General features: G+C 39.8%; 1 protein-coding gene across 1 annotated transcript in view; it reads right to left on the reverse strand.

The window, feature by feature from the left end:
- Nucleotides 1-22,772, reverse strand: part of HMCN1 (hemicentin 1) — a gene marked incomplete at its 3' end in the record, with an annotated part of 484,864 nt that overhangs the window by 276,801 nt on the left and 185,291 nt on the right. The window contains 1 exon segment of the mRNA XM_081325521.1: nucleotides 2,261-2,536. Within this exon segment, the coding sequence (XP_081181647.1) occupies nucleotides 2,261-2,536 (276 nt within the window).

Consider the following 22,772-nt stretch of genomic DNA (forward strand, 5'->3'; position numbering starts at 1 on the left):
ACAGTCATAACAGGTATACAAATAAAATTAAATAATAATAATAATAATAATAATAATAATAATAATAATAATAATAATAATAATAATAATAATAATTGTGAAAAAAGGTCATAAGTCACTTTTTTCAGTGCTGTCGTAACTTTAAACAGTCATTAAGTGAATTGTTGTAAGTCGAGGACTACCTGTACTTTATCATGGTTTTTTTTCCTTTTTTTGGGTCAAGTTTTTGACACCTGGCTAGGTAACTGGTGGTACTCGGACATTGCCTTGTCCTAAAAGTGGTACAATGGGTGAAAAGGTTGAAAAGCCCTGCTTTAAATGCTTTGTGGGTTGAAGGAAGATCAACTCTTCTACTGACATTTGGAAACTAAAATTGGTTCATGTGAAAGTACACACTGTGCTTGAACATCACCTCTTTTGACAATATGTTGTTATTTTATTACACAATACATGAGAGTCAGAAATTAGGTTCTTTGATTAAGAAATACATTTGTACATTATAGTGGTTTGGCTTGCAAAAAATTCAACAAAAAATACTTCAACATCCAGCATAACAGCATCTGGAGCAATTACTAGCTTTGTGTTGTTTTTTTATCCCAGCAGTGGCCAAATGACAAGGCTAGGAAAAAAAACAAACCCCAATATAGCATTATTCTCCCATGTGGCAGGTTTCCTGTTTAATGGTGAAGGAGGAAAAAAAAGTCATGTATAATGTCACAACACTGTGTTCATTCCCAGATCACTCTTTTCTCTTTGGATTCTCCTTCTCCCTCTTTGATTTAAGACATTTTCTCAAACATTTTCTTTTTGTTGGATTGGAATGTCCTGCTCAGAGTCACTCATACCTTGGTCACTGCTGGCATGAATAATTGCAATACACTCTATATAGGGCTGTCCTTGAAAACTATCCAGAATTTGCAATTGGTCCAGAATATAGAGATGCAATTAATGTCATGGTTCCGACAAATGCAGTACTTGAAAGAACTTCAAAGCATTGTTTATCTTAAAGAATCTTTTAATAGAGTAGCATAGCTTCCGCACATACATGTTGGAAGCCAAGATCTGAATTCTCCTCCCATAAACACATCTTATCAAAGCACAATTCCCTCCTTTAATTAAATGTCATAAATCACATTCTCCAATTAGTTTAAAATGCAAACTTTCCCTCCCTTCGTCAACGGCCAATTCTTATCTTCTCTTATTACACACAGTCTTGAGATACATTCTCCATACTCCCCCACCCTGCAGTGTCCACTAATTCTAACTCTAAAAGTAACATACAGGTTAAAGAAAAAGGCTACATCTCCCTATGTTGTCAAGCAAGAACATCCAATGTTAGCAGCATTGACAATTAATATGCCTGTATTTCAATATGGCCATGTATTTCATGAGCTGCACTGGATCCCTATAAGCTTCTGGGTGCAATTCAATGTGATTATAACCTATACAACCATTCAAGGTACAAGGCTGAGTTATTGAATGCATCTGAGCTCATATCTTGTTGGTCTAGTTTTCTTGGGATTGTTGGGTGTTTTTTGGTGGGGGGGTGGAGTTTAAAAGTATTTTTTCAAGAATAAATTCACAAGTTGAATTGCAGTCAATTCCAGGTCTTATTTTTTTCTTATTGAAAAGAACTTTTATTTCTTTGCCTGATTAACATATTGTCAGCTTGATTTGATGCTATCTATCTGCTTTTATTCATATATTCAGATAAGGGATTTGCAATACATATTTAAATTTACTTGGCAAAATTCTATTAGTCTTTGTCCTACTTTGTTTTGTACATTGATTTTCCCATTATTCCAGATTAATTTGTTTTATACACTGGGTTTCCCATTATTCCAGATTAATTTGTTTTGTACACTGATTTTCCCATTATTCCAGGTGCTGTTCTAATTTTACTATACAAATACATACACACTGCGGCCACAAGTTGAGGACTACCTATATCATGTTGATATCGTCCTAGCTGTGATCCATATGGTATCTAAGTTATATTTGTTACCTGATTTTTTATATATAATTTAAATTGTAGCAAGGAACTACATTTGCTATCAATATGTATGCCAATAATTCAATATTACTCTTTTATACTTTATTCCATGCTTCTAAACCAAAAAAAGTTCTGATTTTTTTATTTAAGAATAATTTATTATTAAAGTTAAAATAAATTTTATAAAATAGAATTGATAAAAACCAGATTATAATGGCATTAACCAAAAAAGAACAATATTGCGTATATATCCTTTTTTCATATTACCTTGCACTGTAAGGAATACAGATGCCCTGGTGAAACCACCTTCATTAGAAGCCATACAGTTGTACTCTCCGGCATCTGAGATTTTGACTGTTTTGAGTTCGAGAGAGAGATTGCTCATCATTCGCATTCTGAAGGGCTCCAGGAATTTCACATTCCTATTATCTCTGTGCCAAGTGAGATTATAACGCACTGTGCTCATAGTTAAGCATGAAAGAATGGCTCTGGCACCAGGAGGGACAGTAACATTGTTAGGAACCTGTATAACAGGTGGGGGTTCTGTGCAAGAAAACAAGAAAAGCAATATTTTTCTGATCAAAAAGTCAGTGAAGCAGAAGATGAAATCATTTTTTTAGAATTAGTTCATTCATTTATAACATAAAATGTGAAAATACAAAAGCAAATAGTAGGGAACAACAGTAGAGGAAGGGAAAACAAAAAAAGGTGTAAAGTAAGGGAGAGGAAGAAACAAAAGTTGTTGACTTCTGACTCTCTCTGTTGAAGTAAAAACAGACATTAAAATCAAATCTCAACTTTTTACATTTCTATAGTAGTATGCACTAGCCATTTCTTTATCAGCAAATCAGTCTAAACAGTAAAACCCAAAATCATAATATTGTTTTTTTCCACCACAAGCACAAAGCGGTTTCCAAGTAGAAACAAAAGTACTTATGTTATTTTCTTTTTTCTTTTCTTTTCTTCTTTTCTTTTCTCTTCTCAGCACAATCAATTTGACCAACTCTGCTAATTCCATCAAAGAGAAGATGAATTCTCAATTAAATAAGCAAGAGTTCCTTCTTGTTTTGAGTATGTCTCCATTTGGGCACTCATTGCTCCTTCTCCTTCTCACTTGCTTCCTTGCTATTAGTCCATGTCATCTCCTCATCTGCTGTTACCTAGCTTCAGAAGCATGTCTACCTCTTCCACTGCTGGATCTTTTTTCTTGCCTCAAAACCTATCTCATCCACTCACCTGATAGCCTACCAGTAACTATGCCTTTTCTATATGGAAGAAGCCCTCTCTTCTTCCTCTTCTTCCACCATCACAGTTTCCCATTAGGTGTTTTTTTTAAGGAAAGAGTTCCTAGGAATATTATATGCAGTAAACAGTTGAACCAATGAAATGCTGTTTGGGGAAACATGTAACTATTGAGAGTCCCAGAGAAGCAAGAGCATGTTCTAGTGGCCACAAGAATTCACCAAAGCAGCTTCTGATTGGTGAAACTCCTACAACTTATATTGCTAGGAGGTTTTTTTTCTTTTAAAAGATCATGCTTTAAAAAATAATAATAAATACCCTTTCTTGAGCAATAAAATCTGTTACCAGACTTTCAATATCAAAGTTTTATAGGCTATGGAGACCTATAGGAAAATATACACTGTAAACAAAGGAGCACCATAGAAAGTTCAGTTCAATTATTTGTCTGAATCAGTGCTTTTTTTCTAAATGCAAAGTTCCTGCCAACTAGCCTTCGCTGCAGACAACTTGCCAGTGCAATGTTTGCCAGCCAGGTCTTTTGGCAAGCTCAGCAGCAATTCCTATTGGCTTTCAAAAGCCAATAGGCTTTTGAAAGCCAATAGAGGGAGTAGCATAGCTTGTGCAAAAGCTTTTTTTTTCTGCAAAAAAGAGTGCCGGAACGCCATTCTGAGCGTTCTATGAGAAAAAAAGCCCTGCTTTTATGTTTTAATCTTATGATTTTAAAAATATTGTAAGTTGCCCCAAACCTCGCCATGTGAATTGCATACAAATATTATATAATAGGTAAATAAAGGTAGAACATATGTTAAATATACATCAAATGATAATATGCTTCCCTACAAAGTCAATTCTTGCTCAATGACAGACCAAGGAGTTAACTCGGAAAGGCAAGAGGAAAATCTAGAAGAGGTCTGTGCAACTTGTAGAAGGGAAAGGCCCACACTGATAAATTAAAAATCTTTGTGGTCTGCAAAGGAATGCTGGTGGGCTAATGAATGATTTGGTGACTAGAGGAGCATCTACAGTGTTGGAGCTCATGGTCATGGTAAGCCATGGAGGCACTAGGCAACATGACTTTCAGGGCAGTGGTGGTGATTTTATTACTTAAAAAAAAGTCTGTGCTCTGTCCAAGGGTGCTTGGTAGGCTGCATGTACAGGCCTGGTCTAGAATTTATTTTGGAGCAGTCAACTATCTAGAGCAGGCATGTCAAACTCATTTTGTTTGAGGCAACTTCTTAGAAAAGAATTACCATTAATTTGTTTTAATAAAATAATTGACTTGATTTCAAATTAAATGAATTATATTGGTTGACAATGAGATTTTTTTTTAGTACAATTGCCAAATGCAATAAACTGGTTTTAGGTATATGTGTGCACTAATTATTTCAACACCAATACATTTTAACAACATATTCTATTTGTAAATGAATGCAAATGCAAATTATACATTTTTTGTGCAAAAATAAAGCAAAATAACAGATTTAAGAGCTGTTATCATTAGTTATACTTAGATAAAAAATAATTCCATCATCCAAAACTTTGTTATACTGTATTTAACGAACAGATGCATTGGGATTAAAAAAAAAGACTGACTACATTTGATTGTGTATCACCATGGCATTAAAACAAAATTCAAACAGTGTATGAAAAATAAAGGTTCCCTAAATGTCTGCTGGCTATGTCTATACATTTTCCTTGATAGCACTCTACTGCCTTCTTTTTAGCCTTTTTTCAACTTCCCAGCTTAAAAAAGGCAAGGCACTGGGAGCTGAAAGTTACAGAGACTGTTTAAGCAGGTTGCTAAGCAACCTGTTCACAGTCGGCCCTTCTTACCCTCCCACTTTTAAATTAGCCTGTACGGATCGCATTTCCTTCGATTTGAGCCATCTGAAGGTCTGTCGCTGCGATGCATTCTGCTGCTCTGCAACCTGGCTGCCTGAGGAGAATTTGGCTTTACGGAACAGTTTCCTTCAGCTTTTTTTTTTTTTGTGCAAAAGAAGGTGCCGGAATGCCGTTCTGAGCATTCTATGGGAAAAAAAGCCCTGGATATATCACATATAATTGAAGATTGTAATTAGTTGCATGTGCACATTCAGCAAGTGTGATGTATTTGTGCTGGCATTTCTAGGCCTTTTTCCAACCACATCAAGAAAAATTTGTAACAAACATTGGAATTCTTTTTTTTATTGAAACGTTTTGCAATACATTTTAAGCATTAACTCCTTCCTTCCCCCCCAACTTCCCCTCCCTCCCCCTCCCCCCCTGACTTCCCAGAGCTGAATACAGGGTATTGCCTCTAACAAACTTGAGCTAAAATATGCTAACCATCTATAAATACACTTTAAATCCTATCACACTTTAACTCCACTTAAACATAACTAAATAATAATACATCTTATAATTTTAATACTCATTCATATGCTAAATGAAATTTTTTAGTCCCATATTTATTCTGAATATAATCAATCCATCTTCTCCATTCCAAAATATATCTCTGTTACGATTGTTCTTTCAAACATGCTGAAATTTTTGCCATTTCTGCCAAGTTTGAAACTTTTAAAGTCCATTCTTCTATAGTAGGCACTTCCTCCTTCTTCCAGTATTGCGAAACCAAAAGTCTTGCTGCCGTTATTAAATTCAACATCAATTTAGTTTCTATAACAGTACAGTCTGTAATAATATCCAACAGAAATAACTGTGGAGAAAACCTTATCTTTTTCTTAAATATCTTCTGCATATTCCACCAAATTTTAATCCAAAAAGCTTTAACTTTTTTACAAGTCCACCATATATGGTAGTACATTGCATCCTCACAACCACACCTCCAACATTTAGGCTGATAATTTGGATACATACATGCTAATTCTTTAGGAGCTAAATGCCATCTATAAAACATTTTATAAAAATTCTCTCTTAAATTTTGTGCCTGAGTAAATTTTACATTTCTAACCCAAATTTTTCCCCAAGTATCCATCGTTATTGGCTCCTGAATATTCTGGGCCCATTTTATCATACAATCTTTAACAAGTTCCGTTTCTGAATCTATTTCTATCAATGCATTATATATCCTTCTTATATGCGCTTGACTTTGATCTCTAATTTGCTTTACCAAATTTCCATCTGTTGTCGAAATGCCAATTTTCTGATCTTCTTTCCCTCTAGCTTGTATCTGACCATACTGAAACCAAGTTTGTACTATTTTCCCTTATTTTAAAATATTAAATGGCTTTAATTGCCATACATTCCTTTCCAGTCTAAGAATATCTTTATATGTAATCACATCATGCTTAAATCCCAAAGTTATATTTTCTATCGCATGTTTAGGTATTGCCCAAATTGGTATTTTATAATTTAACTTATATCGATATTTTTTCCAAACTCGCAACAGGGCATACCTTAATACCTTAATATATGTGTCTTGAAAAAATTATCCACCTTTTTATCATACAATAAATATGCATGCCAGCCGTATAATAAATCACATCCCTCAATATTCAATAATCTTCCTTCTGTTAAATTAAACCAATTACTAATTGACGATAAAGCTGCAGTCTCATAATATAATTTAAAATTGGGCATTTTAAGACCACCTCTTTCACGTATATCTTGCATTATCTTAAGTTTTACTCTCGGTCTTTTCCCTGCCCAAATAAATTTATTAATACCTTTCTGCCATTCCTCCAAATTTGAATCTTTTTTAAGTATAGGTATCATTTGAAACAAAAATAAAAATTTTGGTAAAACATTCATTTTCACTGCTGCAATTCTTCCCAATAAAGAGAATTGTAATTTTCTCCAACTATCTAACTCTTTTTGTATTTTTAATCATAACAATTCATAATTATTTTTATATAATTTCGCATTTGAAGCTGAAAGATATACCCCCAAATATTTAATCTTTTTAACTATTTCAAATCCTGTTAATTTTTCTAGAACTACCTTTTGTTCTGTAGTCATATTTTTAGACAATATTTTAGTTTTTTGCCTGTTTACCTTAAATCCAGAAACTTGTCCATATTGCAAAATTATTTCCATTAAATCTATAACTGATGGAATCGGTTGACTTAATGTAATAACCAAGTCATCTGCAAACGCTCTCAATCTATAATCTTGATCTTTAATTTTAACTCCCTTTATTTTATTTGAGTCACGTATCTTAATCAATAATATTTCCAATGTTAAAACAAACAGCAATGGTGACAACAGACATCCCTGTCTTGTACCCTTTTCAATATTACAAGCTTCTGTTAAACTACCATTAATTATTATTTGAGCTGTTTGTTTCTGATATATTGCCCTAATAGGTTGTGAAAACTTATCACCAAACTCCATCTTCTCTAAGACTTTAAATAAAAATTGCCAATTCAATTGATCAAACTCCTTTTCAGCGTCCAAAAAAATTCAGCGCTGCAGGGACTTGATTATTTCTTTCCAAATATTCTAATAAGTTTAAAATATGTCTCACATTATTTTTTCATTTGTCTACCACTTATAAATCCTGTTTGATCACTATGAATCATTTGCTGCATAACCTTCATTAATTTATTTGCTAAAATATTTGCAAATATCTTATAATCAGTATTTAAAAGCGATATAGGTCTGTAATTTTTAGATTGGGTAAGATCTTTTTTTTTATTGAAAAGTTTTACAGTACATTTTATCTTTAACAATCCCCCCCTCCCTCCACCCACCCCTACCTAACCCTCCCTATCCCTCCCCCCCATTCCCCTCCCCCCCGACTTCCCAGAGCTAAGTACAAGGTATAAAAACAAAGAACAATCATAAACATCCATATGCTAACAACAATAAACTATTAATTCTATCGCACTCTAGCTCATATGAAATGACTACAAGCAATACTAATATTACATATAAAAAGGAAAGAAAAAAGAAAAGAAGACTCATTCAAATGCTAAATGAAACTTTTTAGTCCCATATTTGTTCTGGATATAATCAATCCACTTTTTCCACTCCATAATATAACGTTCTTGCGAATGATCTTTCAAGTAAGCCGAAATCTTTGCCATTTCCGCCAGGTCAGAAACTTTTAGTGTCCATTCTTCTATAGTCGGCAGTTCCTCCTTTTTCCAATATTGACCTATTAAGAGTCTTGCTGCTGTGATTAAGTTCAACATCAACTTAATGTCCACAACAGTAGCATCTGTAATTATGCCCAATAAAAACAATTGCGGACAAAACTTTATCCTTTGCTTAAAGATCTTCTGCATATTCCACCAAATTTTTATCCAAAAAGCCTTAACCTTTTTGCAGGTCCACCATATATGAAAATACGTTGCATCTTCGCCACCACACCTCCAACATTTAGGTTGATAATTCGGATACATACTTGCAAGCTTTTTAGGATCTAAATGCCATCTATAAAACATTTTATAAAAGTTCTCTCTTAGGTTTTGGGCTTGCGTAAATTTTACGTTCCTCACCCAGATCTTTTCCCACGTGTCCATTGTAATAACTTCTTGAATATTCTGGGCCCATTTTATCATACAGTCTTTAACAAGTTCTGTTTCTGAGTCAATTTCTATCAATGCAAGATATATCCGTTTGATATGTGCTGGACCCTGGTTTCTAATTTGCATTATCAAATTTTCATCGGTCATTGAGAAACCAATTTTCTGATCTTCTTTCCACCTGGCACGTAACTGAGTATATTGAAACCAAGTTTGAACGATCTTCTCATCTCACAAGAGATTGTACGGCTTCAAACACCAGACATTCCTTTCCAAACTTAAGATCTCCTTATACGTAGTCACATCATGTTTGAAGCCAACATTTATGTTTTCTATTGCATGTTTCGGGATTGCCCACAACGGCATCTTGTAGTCTAACTTATGTCTATACTTCTTCCAAACTCTCAACAATGCCTGTCTTAAAATATGCACTTTAAACACATTATCTACCTTCTTATCATACAACAAATATGCATGCCAGCCAAATAACAAGTCGTGGCCCTCAAGATTTAATAATCTCCCTTGTGTCAAATTAATCCAGTCACTTATTCCTGACAACGCAGCAGCTTCATAATATAATTTAAGATTAGGCATTTTAAGACCACCTCTTTCACGAGTATCCTGCATAATCTTAAGTTTAACTCGTGGCCTTTTCCCTGCCCACACAAATTTATTGATACCCCGTTGCCATTCTTCCAAATTAGAGTCTTTTTTAAGGACCGGTATCATTTGGAATAAAAATAAAAATTTAGGCAGGACATTCATTTTCACTGCTGCAATTCTTCCCAATAAAGACAATTGCAATTTTTCCCAACTCTCCAATTCTTTTTGAATTTTTCCCCATAGCTTTTCATAATTATTTTTATATAGCTTTGCATTTGAGGGTGACAAATACACCCCCAAATATTTAACCCTTTTAACAATCTCAAATCCAGTTAATCCTTCTAAAAGGGCCTTTTGTGATGCTGTCATATTTTTGGCTAAAATTTTTGTTTTTTGTACATTAACCTTAAATCCAGAAACCTTCCCATATTGCATTATTATCTCCATCAGGTCCACAACAGAGTTTTCTGGCTGGGTCACCGTAACAACCAGATCGTCTGCAAACGCCCTCAGTCTATAATCCTGATCTCTAATTTGAATACCCTTAATTTTTTCCGAGTTCCGTATTTTTATCAATAATATCTCCAATGTTAAAACAAATAATAAAGGTGATAACGGACACCCTTGTCTTGTACCCTTCTCAATATTGCATACTTCAGTCAGGCTATTATTTACCATTATTCGGGCAGTTTGTTTTTGATATAATGCCCTAATTGGTTGTAAAAATTTATCCCCAAAATTCATTTTATCTAAAACTTTCATCAGAAATTGCCAGTCCAATTGATCAAAAGCTTTTTCAGCATCTAAAAAAATTAGCGCCGCAGGGATCTGGTTGTTCCTTTCCAAAAACTCCACCACATCAACTATATGCCTCACATTATTTTTCATTTGTCTACCACTAATAAACCCAGTTTGATCCCCATGAATCATCTGTTGCAAAACCCTCATCAATCTGTTAGCTAACACCTTAGCAAATATCTTGTAGTCTGTATTTAAAAGTGATATTGGTCTGTAATTTCTTACTTGAGTAGCATCCTGATCTTCCTTCAGAATCAAAGAAATAAAAGCAGTTCTCCAAGATGGAGGCACCCTTCCCCCCCTCTGAATTGTCTGAAACAATTCCCTTAATGGCTTTATCAGCTCCATTTGTAAATTTTTGTAGTGGACCGCAGTCAGTCCATCCGTACCTGGCGCTTTGTCCACCTTCAATTCCTTAATTGCTAAAAGAATTTCTTCTTCTGTTATCAATTGATTAATCTCTTCCTTTTGTTCTTGTGTGAGAACCGGGATGCTAGCATTCTTCAAATATACATCAATATCTGTTTCGTTAATCTTCTCCTTAACATATAATTTGGAATAAAAATCCACAAAGGCTTCCTTGATAAGATCCTGTTGAAACACAACCTTTCCTTTGTATTCAATTTTATCTATATTAGAAGCCCTTTGTTTTTTCCTTAACCTGTAGGCTAACCACCTACCTGGTTTATTGGCATTGCAAAAAGTATTATGCCTAGCAAACCGTAGGTTAGTTGCCACCTGATCAGCCATCAACTTATCAAATTGTCCTCTTAACAGGTTAATGACCTCCTTAATCTTCGCATCCGATGGATTCAAAATTAGGGCCTTTTCTTTTTCCCTAATTTCATTCTCCAGTTCTTTCCTTCTAACTTCCAAATTACGTCTGTATTTATTATTAATATATATTAACACCCCTCTCATATAGGCTTTGCTAGCATCCCAAACCATGTCCATAGAGGTATCCTTATTCATATTAATTTCAAAAAAATCCTTCATCTGCTTTTTACATTCTTCCACATTTCTCTGATTTCTAAACAAATTCTCATTTACGCGCCAGGAGCGCCTATCTCTATTGTCCTTGTTGATCTCTAACCAGACTGGACTATGGTCAGATATAGTTCTTGCACAAATCTTTATCTTCTTAGTCCTAGAAAAAAAATCATTAGTCAGTAATATAAAATCAATCCTGGAAAAAGATTGATGTCTATCAGAAAAAAAAGTATAATCCTTTTCATGTAAGTGTGTATCTCGCCAAATATCTCGCAATTCCAGATCATCCTTCATTTCAAAAAAAGTTTTAGGCAATCTAGCATGACTCAGGGCACGCTTAAAGAAACCAGATTTATCCAGCTGTACATCCAGGACACCATTCCAATCTCCCATAAAAATAAAATATTTATAATCCAACTAGGTAATCTTTGTATGTAGTAAACTAAAAAAATCAGTTTGTTGTTGATTAGGAGCATACAGTCCAACTACAAGCGTTTTTTTGCCTTCTAACAGCAAATCTATCATAACATATCTTCCTTGTTTATCTACTTCAATTAGTTCCGCTGTCAGAGTACTCTTGACATAGATAACCACTCCATTTTTCTTATTAATTGCAGAAGCAATAAATTGCGTGCCCAGCCTTGAGTTCAACAAATACTTTTGGTCCATAACCCTAATATGCGTTTCTTGCAAGCAGATAACATCAGTCTTAAATTGTTTTAAATATTGAAAAACTTTCTTTCTCTTCTGTGGTGAATTTAATCCATTAACATTCCAGGTTAGGAACTTAGTCGCCATTCTTGGTATCCCGAAGCTTCTGGAGCACGTCTGCCAGGACCCCTTTAACTTCCTTAGGCCGCGCCCCTCCCACAGCTTCACTATAAGTATGCTTTGGAGGTTCCATAACTTTCTGCTGATCTTGCTCTTGCTCTTGTCTCACTCGTCTTAAGGCGGCACGCGTTATCCTCTGCTCTCCAACAGCTGCTGATGAGACTGTAATTTGATCCCCTCCAGCACCATTCTCCTCTATCTGTATTCCTTCAGCATCTTGAGACTTTCCCTCGCCATTTCCCTTTACAGGTTCCAGAAGTGGTAGAGGGGTTGCTTTTAAAACTTTACTGTAAAAATCACGTGCCTGAGTCACTGTAACCAGACGATGTCTTTTACCTTCGTGCATCACCACCATGCCCACTGGAATCTCCCATCTAAACTTGATGTCACATTTCTTAAGTTCCTGTGCTAAAAAGGCAAAATCTTTCCTTCTCCTTAAAATCTTTGGAGGAATCTCTTTTAAGACCAAAACTTCTTGCTCAGCAACCACAAACTTAGTATCATAAGCAACTTGAATAACTTCATCCCTAATTGCTCTCTTTGTAAAGTAAACCACCACATCTCTAGGTAGCTTCCTCTGCCTTGCAATCCATGAGTTCACACGAAAGATTTTATCTATACTTCCCTCAATTTCAGCTGCTGACTGACCCAGTACCACTTCCAAAGCCTCGGAGACCAGCTGCTTTAGGTCTTCTTTAGGATTCTCTTTTAAGCCCCTGATTCTGATAGCAAACTCCATCTGATGGTACTGGACGAGGGTCAAGTCTCCATCCATTTTATCCCTTATATTTTCATTCTCTAGTACTTTTGCTTCTAATATAGAATTCTTTTGACTAAGATCCTCCACTTTTTCATCCAAGCGTTGCACACATACAGCCACAGCTTCAATTGTAGGCAAGATGTCTGCCCTCATTGCTCTAAACTTCTCTTCCATCTTCTCCTCCAGTTTCTCCTCCAGCTTTTCCATCATATCTGACATTAATTGTGAATGCTTTTCGAAGGCATCCTGTAAATCCTTAAGCGTCAATGCTGGAGCAGGTGCAGGAGGAAGCAAAGCTTGCAACGAAGTCTGTTGCACCGGGGAAGCCCCCGCACTCCGGAGAACTTTGGAGGCTTTCATCGCCATCTTCCCCCACTTTCACTTGCTACGCACTTTCACCTTAAAGCCATAAAATCCATTGAGCTAGAGAGTAAAGATAAAAGTCCACTTCACCTTGACCTCCTGTACCGCTCTGCCTGCGTCTTCATACTCAAGAGTCTTTCCTTCTGGCAGGGGTGGTTGCTAACGCTTGGCTCTGCTCCAAAAATCACGGAGCAGAGACGCTGCGCAGCCCGAAGCAAACCCAGGCTTCAGGGGGGCTCGATCCTTCAGCCGCCCAAACTTAAAGCTCAGGCGGCCCCGGAGAGCTCAACCCCTACCTGGGGCCTCACCCCCTCCTCTTCTCCCGGGGAGGGGGCTTCCGAATCACCAAAACAGCTGATCGGCGCTGTTTTCAGTGATTCAACAAAGCTGCGGAGCGGACAGCCCGGAGATGGCTGTCTTCAGCGTCGCGTCGCCACTGGAAGTCAGATTCGGTAAGATCTTGATCTTCCTTTGGAATCAATGTTATAAATGCTGTTTTCCACGATGGAGGCACTTCTCCTCCAGATTGAATTGTTCTAAATAATTCTTTTAAAGGTTCCACCAACTCTAATTGCAAGTTTTTATAATAAATGGCTGTCAAACCATCTGTTCCAGGTACCTTACCCACTTCTAGTTTTTTAACTGCTAAAATAATTTCTTCAGCAGTTATCAGTTGATTCATCCCTTCCCTTTGCTCTTGTGTAAGTATAGGGATATTCACTTCTTGTAAATACCTATCTATATCTAAACCTTGAGTTATATCCCTAGCATATAATTTGGAATAAAATTCAACAAAAGCCTTTTTAATAAGATTTTGCTGAAACACCTCTTTACCCTTATATTCTATCTTATCTATATTACGTGATTTTTTGTTTTTTCCTTAACAAATAAGCTAACCATCTACCTGGCTTATTAGCATTTTAAAAAGTATTATGTTTGACATATCGTAAATTAGTTGCCACTTGATCTGCCATCAACATATCAAACTGCCCTCTTAACAAATTAATTGCTTCTTTCAGCCTCTTATTAGATGAGTTCAAAATAAAAGCCTTCTCTTTCATCTTTATTTCCTCCTCTAATTCTTTATGCTTATATTCCAATCTATGTCTATATTTATTATTCAAATATATTAACACTCCTCTCATATAAGCTTTACTTGCATCCCAAACCATTTCAATGGGTGTACCCTTATGCATATTTATAATAAAAAAATTCTTTCATTTGTTTTTTACATTCTTCCACATTTTCTTCATATCTAAATAAATTTTCATTTAACTTCCAAGATCTCCTATCTCCCTTCCCCTTGTCCAATTCCATCCATACTGGACTGTGATCTGATAAAGTTCTTGGACATATCTTAATCTTCTTAACCCTAGAAAAAAAATCATTAGTAGTTAATACAAAGTTGATCCTGGAAAAAGATTGATGTCTATCAGGAAAAAAAGTAAAATCCCTTTCTTCCACGTTTCATTCTCTCCAGACATCTCTCAGTTCCAAATCATCTTTCATATCAAAAAAGGATTTAGGCAATCTAGCATGATTTGGAGTACTTTTAAAAGGTCCTTTTTTATCTTTCTGTGTGTCCAGCACTCCATTCCAATCTCCCATTAAAATACATGATTTATAATCCCATTGAATTATTTTATTATGTAGAAGTTTGTAAAATTCTCCTTGTTGTTGAATAGGTGCATATAATCCAATTAAAAGTATTTTCTTCCCTTCTTTTAAAAGTTCAATTACTTCTGAGCATGCCCAAGATGTCAGACATGCTCGGCTGAGCTCCAAGCGGAGCTCCGGCAACTTGGCGACCCTTGGGAGCCTCACAGGAATATTTTTTCTGTGAAGGACTTGGGATGAGGACGAGGATGAGGTGAGCTTCTGTGGCTGTTTGGAACGCCCGTATTGCTACCTTTGGCTCCGTGGACTCTCCGAGGTCTTTCAGCTGAGCCCGGAGGAGTTTTTTGGAGGGCTTGGAGGACGCGGAAGAGTCGAGCAGAGCCCCATGCTGTGCGGCGCCGACCAGCTGTTTGTCGGTGCCGCAGGGGCTCAGCGAACCCCGGTAGAGGCTGCTGGAATGCCCAGGGGATTCCGACGGAGGCTGTTGGACTCGGAGGAGCTGGGCAGAGCCCCGTGCTGTGCGGCACCGACCAGCTGTTTGTCGGTGCCACAGGGGCCTCGACGAACTCCAATAGAGGCTGCTGGAATACTCAAAAGACCTGGATGAACTCGGCGGAGCTCTGCTCTACGCGGCGCCGAGCAGCTGACCATCGGTGCCGTGGGAGCCTTGAGAGCTTGGTGAAGAGCCCGTTGGAACTGGGCGGAAAATCTCGGAGGCCTGCGTTTCGCCGACCAGCTGACTGTCGGCGCTGTTATGGTGTTGCGGGGGGCCTGGTGGAGCCTGCGGAGCCTGGCGGCGCCTCCAAAACTTGCGGAGCCCAGGACAACTTTGGGGAGCTTGGCAACGTTTGGGAGAGCCTTCCAGCTGCTTGGAGGAGCCGCGTGCTGGCTGATTGATGGTCGACACTATGAATCGCGGCTTGGAGCAGTGTCAGCGTTGAAGTGCTGGAGTGGTGGAGATTTTCTCTGGTTGGCATCTGAGGCTGGCGGCGAGGGGAGTTGGAGTACCGCAGCCTCTCTGGTATGGTGACCTCGGCCTGGTGGTGGAATGCGGACACTGATGTCTCGGATGTTTGTGAGGCACAACCTAACTTCTGCGCCGCCAGAAATTGACTAGACCATGTTTTGTGGTTCTGCTGAAATATCATGGTCTTGGTTTCCCTTCCTGGCTGACCATCGTCTGGTCCTCTCTACAATATGAAAACAAATTGTATAACCGGAGCTCTCCTACCATTCTGTGACTCTATAGGCTTTTTAGCCTTGATTTATCTCGCTGACTGTTTTGCTCTAACTCCCCCCTCTTTTCTCCTCTTCCCCATGGTTTTGGAAGGCCCGGGTTACAACCACTGTGGGAGGGTGGTTGAGACTTTACATCTGCTACCTCCTAGAGGTGAGAGCTCTAGGCGGTATTGCCTTTCCCGGTTGTATATTCCAGGCTGCTCCCCGGTTCCAACCGTCGTGAGAGGGCGGTAATCGACCTGTCCCGGGGTTACCCAGCTCTAGTGGCAGTGGAGCTGGGTTTGCACTCTGGACATTCTCCTTCTATCTCGCGATCCTCCCGTTTCGATCTGGGTCTGCCTTTTTCTGCCGGATTGGTCTAACAACCACCATGCGTCTGACTTATCCGAGCACGGTTTTGTTTGCCCTCAGGGCCCCCCCCATCCTGGGTGCGACCCGCCTCACTCTTTACATTTCCTCTTGATGAAGGGCCCGATTGCTGGGACCCTGAAAGATGGTTGGGTAGGGGCAGGGGCCTCCGGTATAAATTTAATAAGAGGCCCCTGATTACCTTTTTAGTCAAATTTTTTGTGGGGTTAGGGAGGGGGGAGGATCGTGGTTGGCTGGAAACGGGGGGTAATCCACCAACTGTTGCTCAGGCCAGGCCTGGGACAGATCGCAGGGAGGAGGAGCCGGGGTCTGCTGCCTCCGGATCTCGGGAACGTGTCGTGGGACTTCCTATTCCCACGACGTTAGGGAATGGCAGCAGGTGTATGAACAGAGGGCCGTATCGATACCTGGGAGGGCATCCCCGCTATCTACAAGTGGTGAGGCGCTCCGACCCTCTGTCTTCACCCCAAGGCCCCGGAAGCGAGGATATGCAGCCACCTGAGCTCCGGCTGGTTTACTTGAATGCCAGGTCCATCGTTAATAAGGCTCCTCTCATCCGGGATCTGGTCGAGGGTGAGCATGCGGACCTGGCTTGCATCACGGAGACCTGGTTGGACCCAGAGGATGGTATCCCCCTGGTTGATCTTGGCCCACCAGGCTTCTGGGTGCTACACCGGCCTCGGACTCAGGGTAGGGGTGGGGGAGTGGCTGTGGTTATGAGGGAGACCTTATGTCCGCAGGAGGCCACCGTTCTTCAGATAGTCAGGTGTGAATCTCTCTTATTGAGGTGTGGTCCTAGGGCGCAGCTGGGCTTGCTGCTGGTGTACCTTTCACCTAGTCGCGCAGCAGCAGCCCTGCCTGAGCTTCTCGATATCCTCTCGGGGCTGGTGATTGAGTTCCCCAAACTTATGGTTTTGGGTGACTTCAATCTACCATCCCTGGGAGGATCATCTGAGTTAGCTCGGGAGTTCATGGCTTCCATGATGGCCATGGACCTGATGCAAGTAATTCATGGACCGACTCACGTGGGAGGTCACACCCTGGATTTGGTTTTTCTATCTGGATGGTGGTTAGATGATCTTGGTGGGGGCTCCCCAATTGTTATGCCCCTGTCATGGACCGATCATCATCTCCTGCAGCTGGTCTTCCGTTTTGCCACTCCCCACCGGGGGTGTGTTGAGCCAACTAGATGGTTCCGCCCCAGGCGCTTAATGGACCCTGAAAGGTTCCAGGCAGCACTGGGGTCCCCACTTGCCTCCTCTGCTCACAGCTCGGCAGATGCCTTAGTGGAAGCCTGGGAAAGGACGGCCACGGAGGCACTTGACCGAGTTGTACCCTTGCAGCCCCTGACCCGGTGCAGATCCCAGTGGGCTCCATGGTTCTCCGTGGAGCTCCGGGAGATGAAGCGTCGGAGACGAGGCCTAGAGAGCGGTTGGAGGTCCAGCCGATCTGAATCCAACCGATTGCGACTAAGAACACACATTAGGTCTTATCTCGCAGCGATAAGGGTGGCGAGGTCTAATTACTTCGCTACCCTTATCGCGTCCGCAGATAATCGCCCGGCCACCCTGTTTAGGGTGACCCACTCCCTCCTCAATCAGGAGGTGAGTGAGGAACCCTTGCAGGGGCGTGCCGAGGAGTTTAGTCAACATCTGTTGGATAAAATTGCTCGGATTCGGACCGATTTGGACTCCGACTGGGCAGAGTCGGACGATCAGGACACGGGTGATCTTGTCAATGTGATCTGGGAGGCGTTCGATCCTGTAACTCCGGAGGAAGTGGACAGGATTATGGGGAGGCTGAGCTCCACCACATGTTTATTGGACCCGTGCCCTTCCTGGCTGGTTTATGCAGCCCGGGAGGCTGGTTCCAGGCGGTTATATCTGCCTCTTTGAGTGAGGGTAGTTTCCCCACCGCCTTGAAGGAGGCGGTGGTGAGACCTCTCCTCAAGAAGCCTGCCTTGGACCCAGCTGTGGTAAATAACTTTCATCCGGTCTCCAACCTTCGCTTTCTTGCGAAGGTTGTTGAGAGTGTGGTGGCGCATCAGCTTCCTCTGGTTCTGGATGAAGCGGATTATCTAGACCCGTACCAATCGGGCTTCAGGCCCGGGTACAGCACGGAGACGGCATTGGTCACTCTGGTGAATGATCTCTGGAGGGCTCGGGACAGGGGATATTCCTCTGTCCTAGTCCTATTAGACCTCTCAGCGGCTTTCGATACCATCGACCATGGTATCTTGCTGCAGCATCTCAGGGGACTGGGAGTGGGAGGCATGGTCCTTCAGTGGTTCTCCTCCTATCTCCTGGGATGCTCGCAGTCGGTGTTGGCAGGGGGGCAGAGGTCAACCTCGAGGCCTCTCGCTTGTGGAGTCCCTCAGGGGTCGGTCCTCTCGCCTCTCCTGTTCAACATCTACATGAAACCGCTGGGTGAGATCATTCGTGGTTTTGGAGTTGGGTATCATCAGTATGCTGATGATACCCAGCTTTTCATTTTGACCCCAAACCACCTCAGTGATGACCTCGACGTGATGTCCCGCTGCCTGGAGGCGGTTCAGGTCTGGATGGGGAGGAACAGGCTTCGACTCAACCCTGACAAGACCGAGTGGCTGTACGTACTGGCATCTCGGGATATTCAGGATATCCCATCTCTCTCTATGGGGGGTGAGTTATTACCCCCCGTAGATAGGGCTCGCAACTTGGGAGTCCTCCTAGATTCACAGCTTTCTCTAGAAGACCATATAGTAGCTGTGACTAGGGGGGCCTTCGCCCAGGTTCGCCTGGTGCGCCAGTTGCGGCCCTATCTAGACCGGGATGCCTTACGTGTGGTCACTCACACCCTCGTGACCTCTCGTCTGGACTACTGCTACCCTTGAAGACCACTCGGAGGCTCCAGCTGGTACAGAATGCAGCCGCGAGAGTTGTGTTGGAGTTTCCCGACACTCCCATGTTACACCTCTGCTCCGCGAGCTGCATTGGCTTCCAGTTGTCTTCCGGGTGAGATTCAAGGTGTTGGTAATGACCTACAAAGCCCTACATGGCATGGGTCCGGAATACCTTGGGGAGCACCTGTGGCCGGTGTCAACTTCCCTCTGCCCAGTACGCTCCCACAGAGAGGGCCTCCTCAGGGTGCCACCGGTCAAAGAATGTCAACTAGTGGCCCCCAGGGGGAGGGCGTTCTCTGTGGGCGTGCCGGATTTATGGAACCATCTTCCGGTCGAGCTCCGGATGGCGCCTGACCTCCGCTCCTTCCGGCGTGATCTCAAAACCTACCTTTTCGAACAAGCTGGCCTGGCCTGATGGGATGGGGTTGGGTTTTATTAATCTGTTTTAACCTATTTTTAAATGTGTTTTAACTTATTCATGGGCATTTTGTTTAATCGTTTTTAATTTTTGTATCTTGTTTTTTAATATGTATTGCCCTGTTCACCGCCCTGAGTCCTTCGGGAGAAGGGCGGTATACAAATAAAATTAATAATAATAATAATAAATAATTATAATATATCTTCCTTGTTTATCTGTTTCAATTAGGTTAGCTGTTAAAGTCTTCTTCACATAAATAACTACACTGTTTTTCTTTTCTGGAGCAGATGCAATAAACTGTATACCCAGTCTGGAATTTATCAAATATTTTTGATCAGATACACGGATATGCGTTTCCTGCAAACATATAACATCATTTTTAAATTGTTTCAAATACTGAAATATTTTCTTTCTCTTTTGTGGTGAGTTTAAACCATTAACATTCCATGTTAGAAACTTTGTTGCCATCTTTTGCGACTTGAAGCTTTCGGAGCGTATCTTGCAGATCCACAAGCATCTGCCTCTTTGGTCTCGCTCCTCCCACTGCTTCACTATTAGATTCTTGAGTTATAATTGTAGAATACTGTTTCTGTTGCTGTTGTTGTTTTTCCTTTCGTCTGGTTGCAGACCGTGTCACTCTTTGAGCCTTTGATTTTTCTAATGGGACCAAGGGCTGCACAATTTCCAGAGTTTGCTGTGCTCTTTTGGAATCAGCGAGGTGGTTTCTTTCTTTTTTTTATTGAAAAGTTTTACAATACATTTTATCTTTAACAATCCCTCCCCCCACCCAACCCTTCCTAACCCTCCCTAACCCTCCCCCCTTCCCCCCTCCCCCCTCCCCAACTTCCCAGAGCTGAATACAAGGTATAAAAGTAGAAACAATCATAAACAACCAGATGTTAACAACAATAAACTATTAAGTCTATCGCACTCTAGCTCATATGAAATGACTACAAGCAATACTAATATCACATAAAAAAACTTATACAAATGCTAAATGAAACTTTTTGGTCCCATATTTGTTCTGGATATAATCAATCCACTTTTTCCACTCCGTAATATAACGTTGTTGCAAATGGTCTTTCAAATAAGCCGAAATCTTTGCCATTTCCGCCAGGTCAGAAATTTTTAGAGTCCATTCTTCTATAGTCGGCAGTTCCTCCTTCTTCCAATATTGACCTACTAAAAGTCTTGCTGCCATAATTAAGTTCAACATCAACTTGGTGTCCACAACAGTAGTATCTGTAATTATGCCCAATAAGAACAATTGCAGACAAAACTTTATCCTTTGCTTAAATATCTTCTGCATATTCCACCAAATTTTTATCCAAAAAGCTTTAACCTTTTTACAGGTCCACCATATATGAAAATACGTTGCATCTTCGCCACCACATCTCCAACATTTAGGTTGATAGTTCGGATACATACTTGCAAGCTTTTTAGGATCTAAATGCCACCTATAAAACATTTTGTAAAAGTTCTCTCTTAAGTTTTGAGCTTGTGTAAATTTTACGTTCCTCACCCAAATCTTTTCCCAAGTGTCCATTGTGATAACTTCTTGAATATTCTGAGCCCACTTTATCATACAATCTTTAACAAGTTCTGTTTCTGAATCAATTTCTATCAATGCAAGATATATCCGTTTGATATGTGCTGGACCCTGATTTCTAATTTGCTTTATCAAATTTCCATCAATCATTGAGAAACCAATTTTCTGGTCTTCTTTCCACCTGGCCCATAATTGACCATATTGAAACCAAGTTTGAACAATCTTCTCATCTCGTAAAAAATTATACGGCTTCAAACACCATACGTTCCTCTCCAAACTTAAGATCTCCCTGTATGTAGTCACATCATGTTTGAAGCCAACATTTATGTTTTCTATTGCATGTTTCGGAATTGCCCATAAAGGTATCTTGTAGTTTAGCTTATGTCTATACTTTTTCCAAACTCTCAGCAATGCCTGTCTTAAAATATGCACTTTAAACACATTATCTACCTTCTTATCATACAATAAATATGCATGCCAGCCAAATAACAAGTCATGGCCCTCCAGATTTAATAATCTCCCTTGTGTTAAATTAATCCAATCACTTATCGCTGACAACGCAGCAGCTTCATAATATAGTTTAAAGTTGGGCATTTTAAGACCACCTCTTTCACGCGTATCCTGCATAATCTTAAATTTAACTCGTGGCCTTTTCCCTGCCCATACAAATTTATTGATACCCTTTTGCTATTCCTCCAAATTTGAGTCTTTTTAAAGAATAGGTATCATTTGAAATAAAAATAGAAATTTAGGTAAAACATTCATTTTCACTGCTGCAATTCTTCCCAGTAAAGACAACTGCAATTTTTCCCAGCTCTCCAATTCTTTTTGAATTTTTCCCCATAGCTTTTCATAATTATTTTTATATAACTTTGCATTTGACGGTGACAAATACACCCCCAAATATTTAACCCTTTTAACAATCTCAAATCCAGTTAACCCTTCTAAAAGGGCTTTTTGCGATACTGTCATATTTTTGGCTAATATTTTAGTTTTTTGTATATTGACCTTAAATCCAGAAACCTTTCCATATTGCATTATTATCTCCATCAGGTCCACAACAGAATTTTTTGGCTGGGTCACCGTAACAACCAGATCGTCTGCAAACGCCCTCAGTCTATAATCCTGATCTCTAATTTGAATTCCCTTAATTTTTTCTGAATTTTGTATTTTAATCAATAATATCTCCAATGTTAAGATAAATAATAAAGGTGACAACGGACACCCTTGTCTTGTGCCCTTTTCAATATTACATACTTCAGTCAAACTATTATTTACTATTATTCAGGCTGTTTGTTTTTGATATAATGCCCTAATTGGTTGTAAGAATTTATCCCCAAAATTCATTTTATCTAAAACTTTCATCAAAAATTGCCAATCCAATTGATCAAAGGCTTTTTCGGCGTCTAAAAAGATCAGCGCCACAGGGATCTGGTTGTTCCTTTCCAAAAATTCCAACAAGTCTACTATATGCCTCACATTATTTTTCATTTGTCTACCACTGATAAACCCAGTTTGGTCCCCATGAATTATCTGTTGCAGAACCCTCATCAATCTATTAGCTAAAACCTTAGCAAATATCTTGTAGTCCGTATTCAAAAGTGATATTGGTCTATAATTTCTTACTTGAGTAACGTCCTGATCTTCCTTC

Source organism: Vipera berus (genome assembly GCF_964194415.1).
Source record: "Vipera berus genome assembly, chromosome: 3".
NCBI lineage: Eukaryota > Metazoa > Chordata > Lepidosauria > Squamata > Viperidae > Vipera > Vipera berus.